The following is a 17495-nucleotide window of genomic DNA, read 5'->3' on the forward strand; positions in this document are numbered from 1 at the left end:
GAGGGGGGCTTGACAAGTCCTTTCAACATCCTCATGACGATGTTGAATAAAGAATTGAATTGAATTGAAAAAGTGTGCTTGTTTATCTTTTTCGGGTGACCGCTTTTTCACCGTCTAACTATTGTCGCTCAGCGCGGGACACGCCGGCATGTATCGGAAGTTTCTAGAATGTTATCGATGGTTCTTTCTGCTGTCTCTTGTCACCGAAGCTTGTGTAACCTAATTGCATGTGTGACGTGAATTGTGTAGAACTATCTGGAAGACGCGCGGTCACCAGCGATTACCCTGCGTTTACTCTGGGACCTTCGATGGCTCATGTATAAAAACCGATGCGCTTGACCGGCAGATCAGATTTCGACGGTCGCCGATCGTATTCGCCGCTGTCGCGGTGCTTTGAGTGTAACTGGCTTCTGTGGGCACAAGTTCGCCCAATAAAAGTTAGTTTCGTCATTCACAGATTTGGCTCTGTATTATCCACCGTCACTGATACGTGAGAATAGACTTGAATGAATGAATCAATGAATGTTTTTGAAACACATATACAGTGAAGTTTAAGATTTCAACTGAGCCCTTAGCATGCTCGGCGCGTCTGGCATTGAGGCACTGAAAATCTTGCAAAAGTGTAAAATACCACCTCAGAGATCTCGAAGAGGAACATCAACAACTTGACAATTTAAATTGTTTCGTTTTAAGCCAACTTATACTCAGCAATAAAGTTCTGCCAACCTCCAAAGCCACTTTTCTCCTTAATGGTATAAAGAAATTTCCTAGATTTCCCTAGATGTTTTAAAGACACACTTGTTTAGTTTGTCAATACGGTTTTTGTGAAGGTATACTTTTTCGTCATGCAAATAGACTGAAAATTTATAGTATGAATTTTTGGCAAGCTCGTTTTACAAATTTAGTCAATGAAGTTGTTGCACTCAAGCACAAATGATGCTGCAGTGCAAGCCGTGCTAACCAGAGTGTTTCATGCAAACAACGCAGCCTCCTGCTTGAAACCGCATTCACAGAACAAGACGTTAGCACGTTTATACTCGCTCCACATGCAAAACAAATTTAAACAAAAGCAAAGTGCCCAAATTGATCCGGAGCCTTTCTTGAATTGTAAGGAAGCTGGCACCGGACTTCGCCGGATTACAGAGTACGTAGCAATGGAAAAACACCGTGTCCCTTCACGACACCAATGTGAAGTATGTGCAACAATTTTCTTTATTACACGCTGTGATGTACCGCGACGTAGAAGCATCACGCTTGCGCGTTTACGAGTCGTTTGCAGCGAAGCACGCGGATATGTGTCGATTTTTTTTTATTTCCTTTATGCCAAATTCACCCAAACACGTGACCACTGGGACTCTATAATGTGAGTCTGTTACTCTGCCTACGGACTGCAAGCTGCATCTGGGACATCGCGGCCCCCGGTGCAGCTTTCGGTGGCGAGGAGGAGGAATAGAGTCGAGTTATCGTTGTCGGCGATTCAAATTTGCGATGAGTAGAACCGGTGGTATAATCGAGAGGGTCGATGCAGGCGAGCGAGTTCAGATCAGCGCGCTTCCGAGCAAACCGATTAACCGTTTCATACGGTGTCTATACAACTGTGTGCAGCAAGTTGTTGCATCAACAGCAAAAGCACTGATGAAAGCGCTCGTATGTCCCCCCTTCACTGTGTCCTTGTCGATTTTGCGCGCTGAATATTTCACTATGAATTCGTACCAACTCCCCCAACTATCAGTTCTGCATCAGTTCTTGCAAAATAATGACAATTAAAATGTGTCGCACACATTTTGAAACACCTATTATTGGAACTAAGCTGCAATATTGAATAACGTGCAGAACGTTTTAGCAAAGTGACTAGAAAGGTGGACAGTTGGGTGTTTTTACTCGGTATCAGTACGTCGTATGTAGCGGGTTCCCTTCTTTCATTGTTTTTCACAATCCCATGCACCAGGCATAATTTTCAAGTGGCTCGATAAGTGCTTTTCAAGCTTTTGAAAGCACGAAATAGTTTATGTTCTCATATTTGATGTTTCCGTAGTGAGTTTTCGCACGGAGTTCACATTCTGTAAACTCGACTAAACTCAATAAACATTTCAAAATTCCTGATATTTTCTGCAGCTGTACATTTTCAATGATTCTGAAGATGCAAGAAATGTGGTGAAAGCAAGTTTTCAATCAACGGGATAAAGTGGCGTCTGAAAGGGTTAACGAAGTAATAGCGACAGCCAAGCAACACATGTGAGACACATTGGAGGTGAGACACCTATAGTGGGGATAATGGGAGGAGTGATTGACGTACTGCAAGGACGGGGGATAGAGATCGCGAAACAAATAGCCAAAGGGCTTACCGACCTGCAGAACGTTTCAAAGGATGTGCAAATCGCGGTGTGCACGGTGCCAGAGTTTGAAAGGCAGAGGTATGCATTTGAAAGGGCAGTGCTTGCAGTAAAAAAAAAGGAAATTTGGACACGCGCTAAGGCAGTGAATTTTACGGTCATTGACGCAAACTGAGAAGTGCACCGAGAAGGCCACTAAGGCGCTTTTGTGCGTGACTGGATACATTTTAGTGAAAATGTAGCAACACTGGTTGCGCGTCGATTCGCGGCATGGGCAGTACCTTTTCTAGGTGGGCCCCAGACAATTAGGAAGGAAGGTTAAGTAGTGAATGTAGAAATACACCAGCAAAGGGCAGGATTAGACCTCAAGGAGTTAAGAAAAGACGCACAAAGGACAAGAATGGAGACGCAATTTTTTTCTTTACATAAACGTGCAATGGTGTTCGCAAGCAGGAAAAATGGCTGGAAATTCAAACGTATAGCTGAATGACGAAGCTATTGACTTGTATGCCCAGATCGAAACGCATCTACGATATTTAGAGCAGCTGCCTGTTATTTAAATTATTGTATCGGTGGGGTGCAATTGAATGACTCGGTCAAGGAAAGGCGGAGGTGTAGGCATCCTATTTAGGCGAAGTATCAAGTAGCAAAGGGTAAGAGAGACGCCTAAGGAGCCTTTATGGATTAGCGACCCATGGGAAGGCAAAAGGACGTGGCTTGGAGTAGCTTACCTATAGACAGGCAGTGATAGCAAAGATAAGAACTAAAGGATTGATTCATTGCGCTAGAAGCGAAATTATTGAGTTCCGGAAATCGAGCCAGGTCATGTGAGTTGGAGATATGAATGCGCACATGGAGGGTTCAGACGGATATACTGGTTACAACAGTTCCCTAGTGCTGGATGCGTGTCATGGACAGAACGTTATAGTAGTTAACAGGGCGAATAAGTGTCATAGACAGGTAACGCAGCAACGCCGGAACACGCTGTCATGTATCGAATACGCCGTAGCCTAAGAAACGCTCTGCGAACGACTAGACTAAATGATAATAGACGAGCATGGAAAAAATAGCCTGGTTAGCTTTCATAGACGTTTAACATTAAAGTTTGAGAGAGATACTACAGCAAAACACGAACCAATAGCATCATACTTTCTAAAAAAAAATGAATGAAAAGCAAATAACAGAGATCGCAAAAAAACATTCTACAATCTACAGACAGGGTAAACACAACACAACACTCTGGTAATATAAGGAACTGGCAGACGTCATGCAGCATGAAGTAAGACAGGCAAGACAAAAAAATTGTTTGCTTGGAAAGAGGAAAGCACGTAAGTGGCGGAACAAGGAAATAAAGTAAGCTATAGAAGAGTGTAAGCAGGAGTCTATGAATCATCGAGAAGCCAAAGAATTGTGATTACACGAAGAAGTGCTCCTTAGATGGAACAAATACAAAGAAAAGAAAAAAGGTTGCGAGTGAGTTCGTTCAAAAGGAAATTAAATGCACAAGTGAACCCCCCCCCCCCCCCCTTGGGAGCATAACATTCGCAAAAGAGACAAAGGCGCGGCAAAAATATTATGGAACCATGTAAGACCACTCGGAGCTCCAGCTAGAGAGAGAGAGAGAGAGAGAGAGATGAAGAGGAAAGACAGGGAGGTTAACCAGATATCAGTCTCCGGTTTGCTACCCTACACTGGGGATGGGAGATAGGGGTTAGAAAGATTACGGAGAGGAAAACGCTAAAAAAAGAAACACTAAAATTCGCAAACGGCTATAAGGGGTGAAGATGATAACATCTTCGAAAGAGAGGATGCGCTGCGGTGTATTACAGACATCATTAAGGTTAACTTCGGCACAATGAAAGTGTAGTTCACACCCAATCAGACATAGCGACAAGAGAGATCACAATTTAGCATAGAAAGGTGTTACTAGAAAGAAGCAGAAGACAATGTCCCTAATAACACCGCCGCAAGAACCGATGAAATATCAATACAGCTAATCAAAAAACACCGTTACAAAGAGCAAAGCACTGCTAGCTATAATGCCATTGAGAAAGTGGTTGAAACGAAGAAAATTCCGGTTGGGTGGTCTGAAAGCAAGATGAACTCCATCTACGAAGGCAAAGGTGATAACGTCACAATTATCTAGGTCATAAGATTAGGTCAATATTTTTGTGAACGCGATTTCGTGATCTACGAAAATAAAATCACAGTACCCGATGCCATTTTATAAAGGCGAAATACTAAAGGCCCTCATGGGTCGAAAAATCCGTTGTCCGGCGTTACCGAAAAATTGATCGTCCAGCGTTATGACACCAAAATTCAGTGGCACCAAAATTGATGGTGCCACTGACGACCATTAGTGGGACTCGAACCCACGATCTTTGGTGAGGACAAAATTCAGTGGCACCAAAATTGATAGTGCCACCATTGATGGTCAAACCCGCGCCCATTGGTGGGAGTCGAACACACGAGCTTTGGTGTTAATTCAGGCGAAGTTAATTGAGGCACAGTTAATTAATATAGAGTTCGTTGAGGCACTCGAAATTCACGACCTTTGGTGGAAGAAAACAAGTAACAGGAAGCAACAACGCATTCGAGTGAGAATGTCAAGTAGTTTAATGAATGTTTCGTGAGCGCGCAGTCTTCCGCCTTCGTTCGCTTTATCATATGCTAAAGTGACTGTCAACTCTTTTTTTATTATTATTATTTTTGCGGGCAGGTTAATACATACGATACCTTATTAAAGGGACCTACAACTGCCCAGAACGGTAATTACATTTTACCGTGAATGATGCGTAAAAAAAAAAAAAAGAGACCGTGATTTGTAGTTGTCTAATCGAACACGCTGTGGCGTTCACGTAGCAAATGCATTTTTACATTTGCGCAGGAAGTCGCGAGGAAATGGTGTGTGGCGACGCTTTGCGGTGATATTTTGCTACTAAAGCTGGATTCTCACCATGTAACCGCATATTACTGTATGTAAGTCGGCTGTTATTAAGTGCACCACACGTGTTGTTTAAGCTCGCATTCTTTATAATTTATAGGCGTCTGTACTTAATTCTATGCACATTTCGATCTTAAGGAAAGTTCACGCGCTCGTTGCCTGCGTGACAGCAAACAGAACGGCAAAACCATGGCGTCTTTTATTGCCCGGCGGAGCGAATTACGCTGTTTCATACGCTTTTTTCGCGTTAATGTGAGGTCTCATCGCCGATTCATCGCTCCAGATCGCTCAGGTGTTCCAGACATGACATGCTTCCGTACGGAAACACGCGGAACAGTACATCACTTGTAAAACCAGCATTCAGTCTCTTAAAATTGTCGTTTCGCTTTATAAAGCTGTGCTTGGCTTTGCTGAAAAGAACTTGGCTTTATCTTGTACATGCACCAAGGCAGTTAACCAAGAAACCACGGAAGCACGTAGCTATTTTTGTAACAATAATTCAACAGTTCAAGAAAGCATGAACGCCATGAACGTAGGCTTGATAAACAAATGAAAAATTAGCTTCTCACTCATATATAGGACAGCGCTTGTCGTCTGCTTACCACCAATGCCGGCGTACGATCCCTATCACGCTAACCTCTCACTGTTTCCAGCATAGGAATGCATAAACACCATGACGACTATAGGTCGAAGACTGCCGATGTTATATATGAAAACCTGTATACATATATAAAGTAAACACTTCAAATAAAATTCTTAAAACATATAGAAGGGTAATATAATTGCTTGTCAGTGCAGAAAAGAAAAAACTGCAAGACGCACGGTCTTGGGCCAAGGAAGCCGCCGAGAGGCAAGAACTCTTGGCCGTAACCACGGCGGGTGCCCCAGCCCACTAACTCGCCGGACGCGCATCGTTCGGATTCGAAATAAAGTTTTCTCACTCACTCACTCATGGCCTTGCGCTGCACATCCACGCATCAACTACACCAGTATTCATATAGTGATTCTCTGAGTGTCACGAATGCAGCCCGGTGAGCAGACGTATCTTATCGAGAAACTTATACTAATGTGGCTCGCGTGTATGGTATAACATCTGTCAGTCTGCACTTACACGTATGGCAAAGCTGCGCAGAAATGTCAATTGAGGACCGCAAATAAACGAACAAAAACTCCCTGCGCTCGCATTAGTGACAACACATTATTCACTTTCCCCAGTACAGGCGGCCAATTGTGTAATATCATGAAAAAAAAATCGGTGTTTCTGCGTTAGCATATTTTTTTCTACGTGAAAGAATACCCGTTGTTTTCTTCTAAAGAAGTTATACGTTGTAGAAGCATAAATGTTTCATTTCTCGTAGTTTGCTTTTTTCAGTTATATCTTACATCGCGCGCTCGATGGACGCAGGATAAGCGGCGACGTAATCTCGCGCTCGTGGAGCGATGAGCGGCGGTGGCGGAGGTGCTCCGAGTCCCCCCGCATCGTCGTCGTCATCGGCCGCCAGGAGGCCCAAGTGCGCTCGCTGCCGAAACCACGGCGTCATCTCGTGGCTCAAGGGCCACAAACGACAGTGCCGGTTCAAGGAGTGCGCCTGCGCGAAGTGCAACCTGATCGCCGAGAGGCAGCGCATCATGGCCGCACAGGCAAGCGCTTCAAGTGCACTCTGGGAGAGAAAGGATGCCTGATGCACAGCCTGGGTTCAGTGAAACGATAAGGGACCTTCAGAAGGCGTGTATACAATAAGTGCGCGACATCAGATCAAGTCATTTTTATGTGTCGACAGAGAGAAAAGTATTAACTTACAAGCAAAGATGTAGCAGAGGATCTCATAATTGGAGATGTTGCACCGGAACCCTCAACAGCATTTGCCGTAACTACTGAATGAATGCAACAAAAATAACTTTACGAACGAATGAAAGGGGAGCATTTAACGCGAAAACAATATTAAATAATATAATATTATGAGATAACAAATGATTATGATGAAATACACATAATCTCTGCTTCGACGTCAGTTTATGTCCAGCGCTTGTTGTGTATCCTCTTGCGAACCCCAGTGTCTTAGCGCAGGATAAACAATGAATTCCGAAACAATGCAGTGGTTGTCTTCACTAATTGTTCGATAGAGTCAAACCTCGTTATAACGAACCAGAATATTTGGAAGTGTTAGATATTTTGAACTCCTGCCAAAATTTTGCAAGAAATACACGCACATTAAAATTTGTGTACCGAATCCCTTCGAGCACGAAATGCTGATAATAAATTCATCAGCGCCGGAGCACTCAGGCTGCGGATACGTGCAGTAGGTTCCCCACAGCACACCGCCCGTAATCGTTCGTGTAGTAACGGGCACTTGCAGATCGTCCCACCTCCCTCTTGAACTCCCATCCAAATTTCCTGTCCAAGTGATTGTCCGATCAGTTGAACACGGTTATAACGAACTTGCTTATGCGTGAGAAATTGCTCTAAGACTAAAGCTGTACTGTTCCGAGCGAACTCATAATCTTGTGATCCATCTGAGAAATTATTTCCCTGCAGTAATGAAATCGAACTCTCCCCACCTGTAAAAACACTTGGTATTACTTCAACGAGTACTTGTTATGGGATTATCATACTGAGCTCATAAGTCATAAACTTTCCAGAGTGTTAGGCATTTTGCTTAGGTGCCATCATATACTGCATGTACCTCAAAAACGTTGTGTACAATGCCTTTTTTTGTCCTCATCTACATTATTGTTGTCTGGTTTGATCAACAGGCTGTAAAAATATTCAAATACTTTAGTCTCACTGAAACAAAAAACGATCTATTGAAGGTACCTTTTATATTGCGCACACCTCTGAATCGTTCAAGAAGTTCGGAATCATGAGAGTTGATTATCGGCATGAATACCAGCTCTTTCCGGCTTTTAAATCTGAGATACGCAGATGCAGCATGTACCGTCAAGAGCGAAAGTTTAAGGGATGCAGAATCTGTCAAGAAGCTGAATCCTGGCGAAGCGTGGTCACACAGGCTCGTATTAAATGTTCCAGCATGTAGTAGCCTTCGCCTCTTACTCAGTGATTCATTAAATTAGAAGTGCGATGCCGTAAAAGTGCAGGAATTCACATTTACAGGGAAAAGAGCATCCCGCAACATTTGCTGTTTACTGTACATACGTAATTTAGCTCCGGTGCAACCTAATGCAGCCTGTCGGCTAGCTCAACATACAGAGAATTGGTAAGTGCCTGCCATGTCCTCTAACTAATTATGGATTTGAAACTCTTCGTCGCTGTCTTCCAAACGTACTAAACAGGTGGAAATTAACTATTCAGAACTTCATCGAGAAACGCCTTATTCAAGATGTGTCTACTTCCATATAGGTAAAGCATCTAGTTCTCGTGTTATGTAAATGTTTTATTCATTATTTGTTGTGAAGGACCACATATGAATATGCATTTTATGTACCGTAGTTTTCTACTGCTTGTGTTTGTTGTTTTTGTTTTGATTTAGGGGTGGTGTGGCCCGTCAAGCAACTTTCATGCAGCTTTTTCCCCATCATACCCAACGAGAAGTGCACGTTTCTCATGCACCATGTGGTTAAATAAACCCAAACCCAAACGATTTCATTGTATCTGATAGTTCGATATTGACTCGCGTACATTGCTTACCTTTGTACGGTGAATATATTTCAACCGCCTAACTACTGTTAAAACGCTATGGCTCGATGCAAGATAAGCCTTCACGTATCAGAATATTCTGGGATGTTGTCGCCTATTTTTGAGTGAAATAATCTTGTCTAATCAGATTGCGTGCACAAAGTGAGTATTAGCGTACATTCCGGATAGTACTCAAGCACCAGCGATTACGCTGTAATGTAAGCTGCATCGTGCGTAGATCAGATTTCGACGAACGACCTTTAAGGTCTGCTGGCGCAGGACAGGAGTAAGTGGGGATAGCTACATGGGACAGGCTTTCGCTTCGCAGCGGACGTAAATAGACTGCTACTGCTGATGATTATGATGACTTTTCCTTTTAACTATTACTTATTTACAACAGGCGAAGAATAATTTACTGCTGTCCATCTTCGTCAATGCAAAACTTACTGGGTTTTCATCAAGCGTCTTTCATTGAGCAGCCAGTCTTCTATGATTGCAGTGTGGTTAGTAAGAAAAATAAAAGGATCAGAGGACTTGTCTTCTTTAGCGACAAGAGGGTCTTTGATCCTTATATGTCCTCTGATCCTACCGCAATGTTGTCAACGGCCAAAGACTTCTCCCATTTTTCGACAGATTTAGTCCAAATTTCTGGTCTCGCCCGCCGTTGTAACTTAGTGGCTGGCGCAATACTGCTCAGCCCAAGGTCGCTGGCTTGATCTCTGTCCGCGGATGCTGCATTTCAATGGAGGCCAAACAAAAAAGAAAAGAAAAGAAAAGAAAAGGAAATGCTCGTCTATACTTAGATTTAGGTGAAGGTCAAAGAACCTCCGGCGGTAAATGTTAACCCGGGGCCCTACACTATGGCGTGTCTCGGGGCACAAGTGTTATTAGGGAACGTTAAACGGCTTGAACGAAGCCATGAGGCCGTTATGCTCCTCGGCTATTAATATCGGGACCATCCGCACACGGACGCAGGTGGCACTGAAGCGTCAGCAGGCTGCCGAAGACGCCATCGCCATGGGCTTGCGGGCCGTGGCCACTGGCCGTTCTCTACCGTTCCTGCCCCCGGGCCCCATTTTCGGGCTCCCCCTGGCCGCCAAGGCCATGGCGCAAGCCAGGGGTTCCGGAGCCCGAGCCAAAGAAGCGGCTGCTAAAAGGGCGGCGCGCGAGGCCGCCAGAGCTATGCAGCAACAGCAGCAGCAGCAGCAACAGAGGCAACAGCGGCAGCAAGACCAGCTGCAGCAGCAGCGGAGGGACGATGAGGAAAGCCGTTCTTCTTCGCCACTGTCCCCGGGACAGCCGCCGGCGCGACCACTGTCTCAGCCGGCTTCTGTGGCTCCTGTGTCGACGCAACCGTTGCTGCAGTCGAGAGCGGAGGAGATACCTGCAGGTCAGAGCCCTGTATAGGCATATCGAGAGTGAACGTTCGCGAACGCGACTGTGGATGACCGGCGCTGGTAGGGTATTACACGAGTGATCTCGAAGGCCATGACACGACCGCAGATTAATTATTCTGCGATTACCCAAAGGACAAATGAGTCCTGTATGTGCGTGTTAATGTCATGGCTATGAAAGGGACTTGGTGCTTCGGATTGACACCTTTCTCTGAGAGTCGTAACTTATACCTTAGCGACCGCGATCTGCGATGATACTTTAATCCTTAGGCAAGGAAGAACTGGAGATATGCTATGTTTTTGCTACATTATTATGAACAATTATAAGAAGACGTCAGTGTTGGTACTGCAGTAAGTTTTAATGATGTAAAAGATCGAGAATAACACATTCAGGCCACAAAATTTGGAGAAAGAAATTGCAGTTCTGCGAGCGAACTCACTGTCCGCTGGCTTCCATTCATGGGGATCCGTTGCTTTACCAGCTTCCGTTTAAGGGAGCAAACATAAATGCAAAACGTATGACAGCCGAACTCAGACCCATGAAATCTTTGTTCCAACAAAAGCTTATTTGAGCAGCCAAGAACAGATAAATGGTCGATGCACAATAAGAGCAAGCACTAACTTCCTTAATCCGGCATCCCCACGGAGTCGTACTGTCAATTAAGAGACCCGCACAGACGGCGGCGTCAGATGTCCATGTAGGAAGTATGTTAAGAAGCTCTACGAATACGATGACGAAAGAAAAAGGGTGGAGTGATACGTCTTAACCAAGGGAGTTTTAAGACAACATTTCTGGAGTGGAGACGATGCCCTGAAAGTAAAGCCGGACCGCCGCCATCTTACTTGGGGCACAGAATAATGTTAGCGTATAGCGGAGAATAGGGAGCGTTTTCTTTTTACTTACTGGCTAATATTTCCGTATATACGGATCCCGGCCGAGATGTATCTTTGCGCCACTGGTTTTAGGATGAAACCTCGACATATGGGTAAATATTGCCGGAGATAATGATATCAGTACTCAAAGAAAGGAATATTTAGCCTAACGAACGAGCTATTTTTCCGGATAGCCTAGCATTTGCATTAACAAAGCAAACACATCTGAGTGGGGAGCCGGTTGCAGCTAGGGCATATGTCTGTTCCGAGGTGACGAGGTGGGAATAAGCACTCAATTCACCTCTGCTGGTAAGAAGCTACGGAGAGTGCCACTCCAGAGTTTAGATTTTTAAACATATTAATCACAACTCATAGACTAACTCCTTGGTCACCGCATCGTTACTTGAGACACCGCAGGCGCTCTCATGGAAACCGTGTACGACATGCATGCGCTGAAACATAACGAATGCGGCGAAAAATGTTGTTGGTGCGCAAACAGACATGTCCCTTGAGAGCCAACACTGGACGTTTGTGTTTCTTTCCTGTGTGGCAGTGTTAGCGCAACATTTATATGGACATGCATCAGCGTGCCGCAGTGTTAGTGGATCTTGTGATACTGTAGCCCATATCGAAGAATTGTTTCCGGTACCATGCGGCTACGTTGGACACTTCCACACTCATTGCGTTGGGCCTGTGTATAGCCAGTCGAAGCACGGATCTTCCGCATACGAGGCTGCCACAATCCTGAAACCGCGTGCCTGGGAGGACGTCGTTTGCAAGCAGTTGAGAAAGACTATGGGCGGGGTGTCTATTTCTTGTTTCACTTCCTCCTCCTCCTCTTGCAGTCCTCTCTCACGCTTTCTCTCCCCCTCCGGAAGCGAGGCCATTAAGGGACGCCGCTGTTTGCGCTGCTTTCAGCCGCCATGTTTGAGCGCCGCAAACACTGCCCGGGTGGTCTTCTCGGTCGGTAGTCGTCTGGGACGTCGGCACATACGTCTGGCTCGCGTACGCGAGCCTGCAAGCGGATTGCTTGCTTCGACTAGGCCCGCTCCTGCCGCCGCCGACTATAGCGCACACACGCGGGCTACTTCTTGCGTTAAAGCAACCGGCCCTCCCTTGACGCGAACCGAAATCTGCCGCAGCCGAAAGAAGCGCGTAGACGAGGCTTAGCGTGTATACGTCGTCGCGGATATATTCGAGGCGGCTCGGCTTTCGGGGCGTCTCTCCCTTCGCGCTTCCTTCCCTGCAGGCGGCGCTCGCTTCGCTTTCGGCGCGAGTCGGGTTCCGGTGTCACCTGAAACGCCCTTCTTTCGACACTTGGGTGTAGACGGCACTAAGGTTTTTCGTTTTCTTTTTTTCTAAGATTTGTTTACCTGTCTCTTTCTTTTATTCGTCCTTCCCTGACTGGACCGCGCACTTTGACGTCGTCTGGTCCGGCGTGGGTTTCGAGTGTACAAAGGAAACATATTGGAGCACTCTTGAAGCAAATCGGGCTCCTTAGCTTAGACAAGGCATGTCAAAGGAGACGGCGGGTGAGCGAGGCAGCGAGGGGAGTTTGACGGACGGGTTTTCCGGACGTTCAAACCGAACTGTGGGGCTAGAAACTTGTTTGACAAAGCGGCTATAGCACCATCGCGCGTGTAAGTAACTTCTTTTGATCACGTTCAAACGTTCCCAGCAAAAATAGAGACGATGTGAAAGGAAAAATACAGATAGTAAGATAGCCGGCGCTGTTTGTAACTACACGAAAGTGAACACGCGTACATGCTGCAAGCTGCGTATAATTAACGACGCTGCAGTTACTAGCCGCAAAATCTCATTTAAATGCAAGGCATCAGCATGCGACCCTTCACTGCGTTGAAATGTAACATAAGTGATTTGTTACCGCTCGGGGTTCGTATTGAACGCGCGTGAGAGATGTGTGCACTGTGCTGTTCGACTGCGAAACATCAGCTTCCGCGGTGTAAGTGCATCGCGACTGCTTTTGGGGCACGTGTACTAGCGCTTGCGGCACTGTCATTAGCCTCCGAGACCGTCGGCGCAGCACTCGGGCCGGATAGGCGATCTCGGAGGTATAACGCGTACACCCAGAAGAGACTATGGTGTAAATGCGGTTAAAAGACGAGGACGATAGGTGAAGGCGAGACGTACATAGCTCAACTATTTTTCTCGTCGTCACCTATCGTCCTCGCTATTCAAGCGCGCTTGCACCATTGTTATGTCAAACCAACTCGGCTAAGTATGTGTACTACTCAGAAAAATCGCACTATTAGTGAACGCGGTCAATAATTTTGTGCTCGTTTGTGCGCCTATAACCTTGAAAGCTGTCCTCATTCATTGGAGTGTTGGACCTGCATCATGCGTATGGCGAACAAAGAAGTATATATATATATATATATATATATATATATATATATATATATATATATATATATATATATATATATATATATATATATATATATATATATATATATATATATATATATATATATTCAATTCCGCCGTGCTTACACCATCAAAGGACGTGCATGGATTCCGTGTGCAAACCTCCTAACTTTTCAGAATCTTTCGCGAAGTTTTACGAATTCGGGCTCGTTCTACGATTTCGCGAATGTCATCGTCAAGCTCTACGAATCATAGATTCTGGTCGCGAAAACATTTATCTCGTTGGTCTCTGAACCTTCCGTTGAAAGTCTGCTGACGGTGAAAGGACGCCACAAGGGTACTTGCATCACCTAAGTTTACGCAGACGAGACCCTGAAGCAGGCGAAATCGGCAACAGCAATGTCGCTGAAAATGTCACTTTTGATCTAAAAACAATGTGTTGCTTCTCAGTCGCGGTGGCTCCTGTTTGGTGCGGCTTGTGTGCTTCGCCTAAAGTCATCCTTAATAAGTTGCGTATGTATCCCATGAAAGGCTTGTGCTCTCGCCGTCCCCACGCGGTGTCTTGCATAGGTAACATTTGTTACGAATCTTAATGTTCACGCGTTGGCAAGGTATGCAAGGATTGCTAAACATGTCTGTGTAAACCACGGTGACTTTGTGGTTCTATGGCCTGTAGCTGCTGAACACTATAGGGCGGGTGGTATGATTCCCAGTAATGGCGACAGCCACTCCAGCGGTGGCCGAATTTCATCGCGCGGCGCCAATCTAAGAAAGAAAACGAGAAAACGGGAAGTGAGAAGTGGTGCTGATAACTGGATACCTGCTGATATTATAAACGCTCCAATAAATACCATACAAAGGTATAAGGCATTCGGAGTGACAGACACAACATGCAAACCAACCAATCTTCGCTGTACGACGCATTTGGTCAAAAAAAATGACGCAAAACTGGAAGGTTAGTGGCCGCACTCGATATTTGTAACCCTCGAAGCATGCTTCTTTCAAATCACGTGCTGCAGCAGTTACGGTCCAAGGCGAGTTTCAGAGTTGTGCAGTGGATGGCAGCTTCAGAAGTCACGTAAACTTTTACCACGTGGCAACACGCTTACTAAACCAAGACTTCCGCTTGCACTGGAAGGTGGGCCAGCTAGCCATGTTTGGTCGGAAAAGATTTCTCCGACGTTTTGACAAAGGCAAGCTATCCTCGAAGTATACTGGCGCGATTGCTCTTATAAGGTGTCGCTCAAGAACGAACGTGTTGAAACTGTTCAATAGCGGTCTTCGCCACTGGAGAGGCCGCATGTTTCTCCAACTGTCCAAGAACTCCAGCTTGCGGTAAAACGCCCATGGAAGTATACTATACATAAACAGGGGGTTGTCCAGAAGCCGCTCGAAAGACTGTCGCGCGCCTCGCCTCCCGGAGGCTTCCTTTCATTCGGCTGTCTGCAGCCAGCTACAGACACACGTACAGCCGGCTGTCAGTAGCGTATCGAGTCCCTGTCACATAGCCCAGCGCGGAAAGGCGGCGAGGGCTTCGATCCACCGCTTGTGGCAGCGGACGGCGAAACTCCGGCGTTCGGGAGGGGCCGACACGGAGCAAATCCAGTTACGAAGCCGCAGCCAGCGGCACCGTGCGGCTGCAGATTGCGCTTGCGCCGCCACCACTGCCGCCGCCGCCTCCCGACATATCCTCCCGTTGGTGCCAACCGACATCCATCCACGCTTTCCGCCGTTGAGTCGGGAGTGGGGGGGGGGGGGGAGGCGGCGTAACCGCTCGATGCTAACCCGGTTAGGGGACCACTCGAAACGCAGACCGCATGCCGAGAGATGAAGCGAGACGCGGTCGGTCGGGTGGGTTGGGTGGAATCGAAATAAGGATCCGCACGGTGTGGATATTCCAGAAGGGCGAGGACGGCTTATCGTACACGACCAAGGTTGCCTTCGAGCGATGGAAACGCGCCCGGGAATGTGCGCTGCATACGGGCTCCGCGCGCGTCCGCGTACACACATATCGAGCGGAGACGAGGCGAAGTGCGGCAAAGAGAGAGAAGGAAGCGCAGAAGCACCAGCTCTGGGGATGGTATGTAGGAAAGACGAAGGCGCCGTGTATATATCATACACACCACGCCCGTAGCATCGTCGGTTGCCGTTCAGCGGCGAACGAATCGAGCATGACAAAGTGCTTCGCAGACTAGTGCCAAGTACGTGTGCGTACACATATCGAGCGGGAATGTATGTATTTATCATGCGGCTCACCGAGGAGACGCTGCCGGGGGCACTTGAACACACGGCGCGTCTGGAAGGGTGCTCGTAGGAATTGTAATGCGGACGGTGCTTCTTCGGGGGGTTTCCACTGGAGTCTGCAATAGGCGCCTTCCTTCCGTTGCCATCGCGGTCAGCCACCCCTTTTCCCCCGTTCCTTTTTGTTTTCGCTACCGTGTTGCCCATGCGTTGCGAAAGCGTTTCCTTTTCGCTATTCCGAAAGGCTACGCTTCCCGGCATTTCTTTGTTCGTCGGGATAACTCCGTTGCCTTCAGGCTAGGCTTCTAGCTATGGAGCTTCATCAAGACCGTTTCACACTTCCTTTTTTTTTTTCGTAAAAAATCCTCTTTTTCTTGTTCGAGCTCTCGGTTGAGCCGAGGATCTGCGGCGAATATTGTTAAGCCACAAAATACTGGTTGTAGGGACACATTTCTTTCTTTACTTAAAAAAAGTTAGGAGTCACACCTCCTTTATTAAATTGAAACGTCAATATACCACAGTCCAACATGTCCTATAATAATTACAATTTTGTTAAACCAAACACTTCGTTAAATCGAGAACACTTATAACATTAATGAGGATAACATTTTTTTCAGAGCTATAAAAGATGTAATTTTGCAGTCATCGTATATTCTAGACAACGAGCCTGGTCAGCGCACAGTGACACTCAATTAGTGGGTGCCCTGGTTAACAACGTCCAGTTGAAACCCCGGCGGTATACACATATGTTGCTCATAGGTGAGACAGGTGACGGGAAGCATGTTTCGTTCCGGCTGGACTCCGTCCTCGCCTTCCCTGTAGAGGTCTTCATCTTGAGTAAAGAGCGCAACAGAGACACGAACTGGAGCTAAGGAAGTGACGTGATCGGCGCGTCATGCGTGCATGTTTTGTATGTATGGGGGGAGGGGGGGGGCGTGGCCTCCCTGTAGGTATTATGACGGGCTTTAGATTACCGCACTTGACAAGTGGCACTCGGGTGGAGCAATTTCCGGTGGATATTGCGAGGTTAGGTCTACCTGCAGCTATAGGAACAGTGAGGATTCAGATGTATTGTATGAGTCCGTTTAACACTTTGCTGTCCCATCTTCAAAAGAGATGAATGCTGGGCTAGTTGGTATTTTGACATGAGAACCATCTTTAAATATAGCGCAACGGGCCGCAACAGAAAGGAAGAAGTTGCGCTAGAAAGTCTCGTTGCCGTATATTTCAAGATGGTATCCCATTTTCATTCCATATTATGATGGATCATGTCCATATATGTGTCAGAGTTGCATGACTTCATTCCGCCGCACTGAATACTCAGTTGAGAGAGAGTCAAGGTGGTAGGATGATGCCCTGCGCATTTTGTAGTGAATATTTAATAATTACGGAGTTACTAAATATCACCTCATCGCACTGTCAGACGTGTATATGGCTTTTCGTCATAGAAAAGAAAACAATTACCGAGCCAGAGCACATGAACAAGTTAAACACTTGCTGCAGAAAGTAAGAAAAAGTGAAGAAAAAAAAACGACCATGAAAGCACCAAGACGTAGGGGGCTGTTTCATGACCAACATGACACACATGTCATGATATTCATGTCATGACTGATAATTTATGTACGTTATACACTCTTGCCATACTATGCCAATTTTGGTATACACCAAGTTGACGAAACGACCATGAG

The 17495-nt window shown here is 46.1% G+C and overlaps 1 protein-coding gene across 2 annotated transcripts in view; it reads left to right on the top strand.

The window, feature by feature from the left end:
• Nucleotides 1-17495, top strand: part of LOC142560205 (uncharacterized) — a 147482-nt gene that overhangs the window by 123623 nt on the left and 6364 nt on the right. For both annotated transcript variants that reach the window (XM_075672133.1, XM_075672134.1), the window contains 2 exons: nucleotides 6683-6918; nucleotides 9887-10301. In XM_075672133.1, the coding sequence (XP_075528248.1) occupies nucleotides 6718-6918; nucleotides 9887-10301 (616 nt within the window). In that variant the 5' untranslated portion in view covers nucleotides 6683-6717. The remainder of the gene's footprint in view (nucleotides 1-6682; nucleotides 6919-9886; nucleotides 10302-17495) is intronic.

This window comes from Dermacentor variabilis, chromosome 10 (genome assembly GCF_050947875.1).
Source record: "Dermacentor variabilis isolate Ectoservices chromosome 10, ASM5094787v1, whole genome shotgun sequence".
NCBI lineage: Eukaryota > Metazoa > Arthropoda > Arachnida > Ixodida > Ixodidae > Dermacentor > Dermacentor variabilis.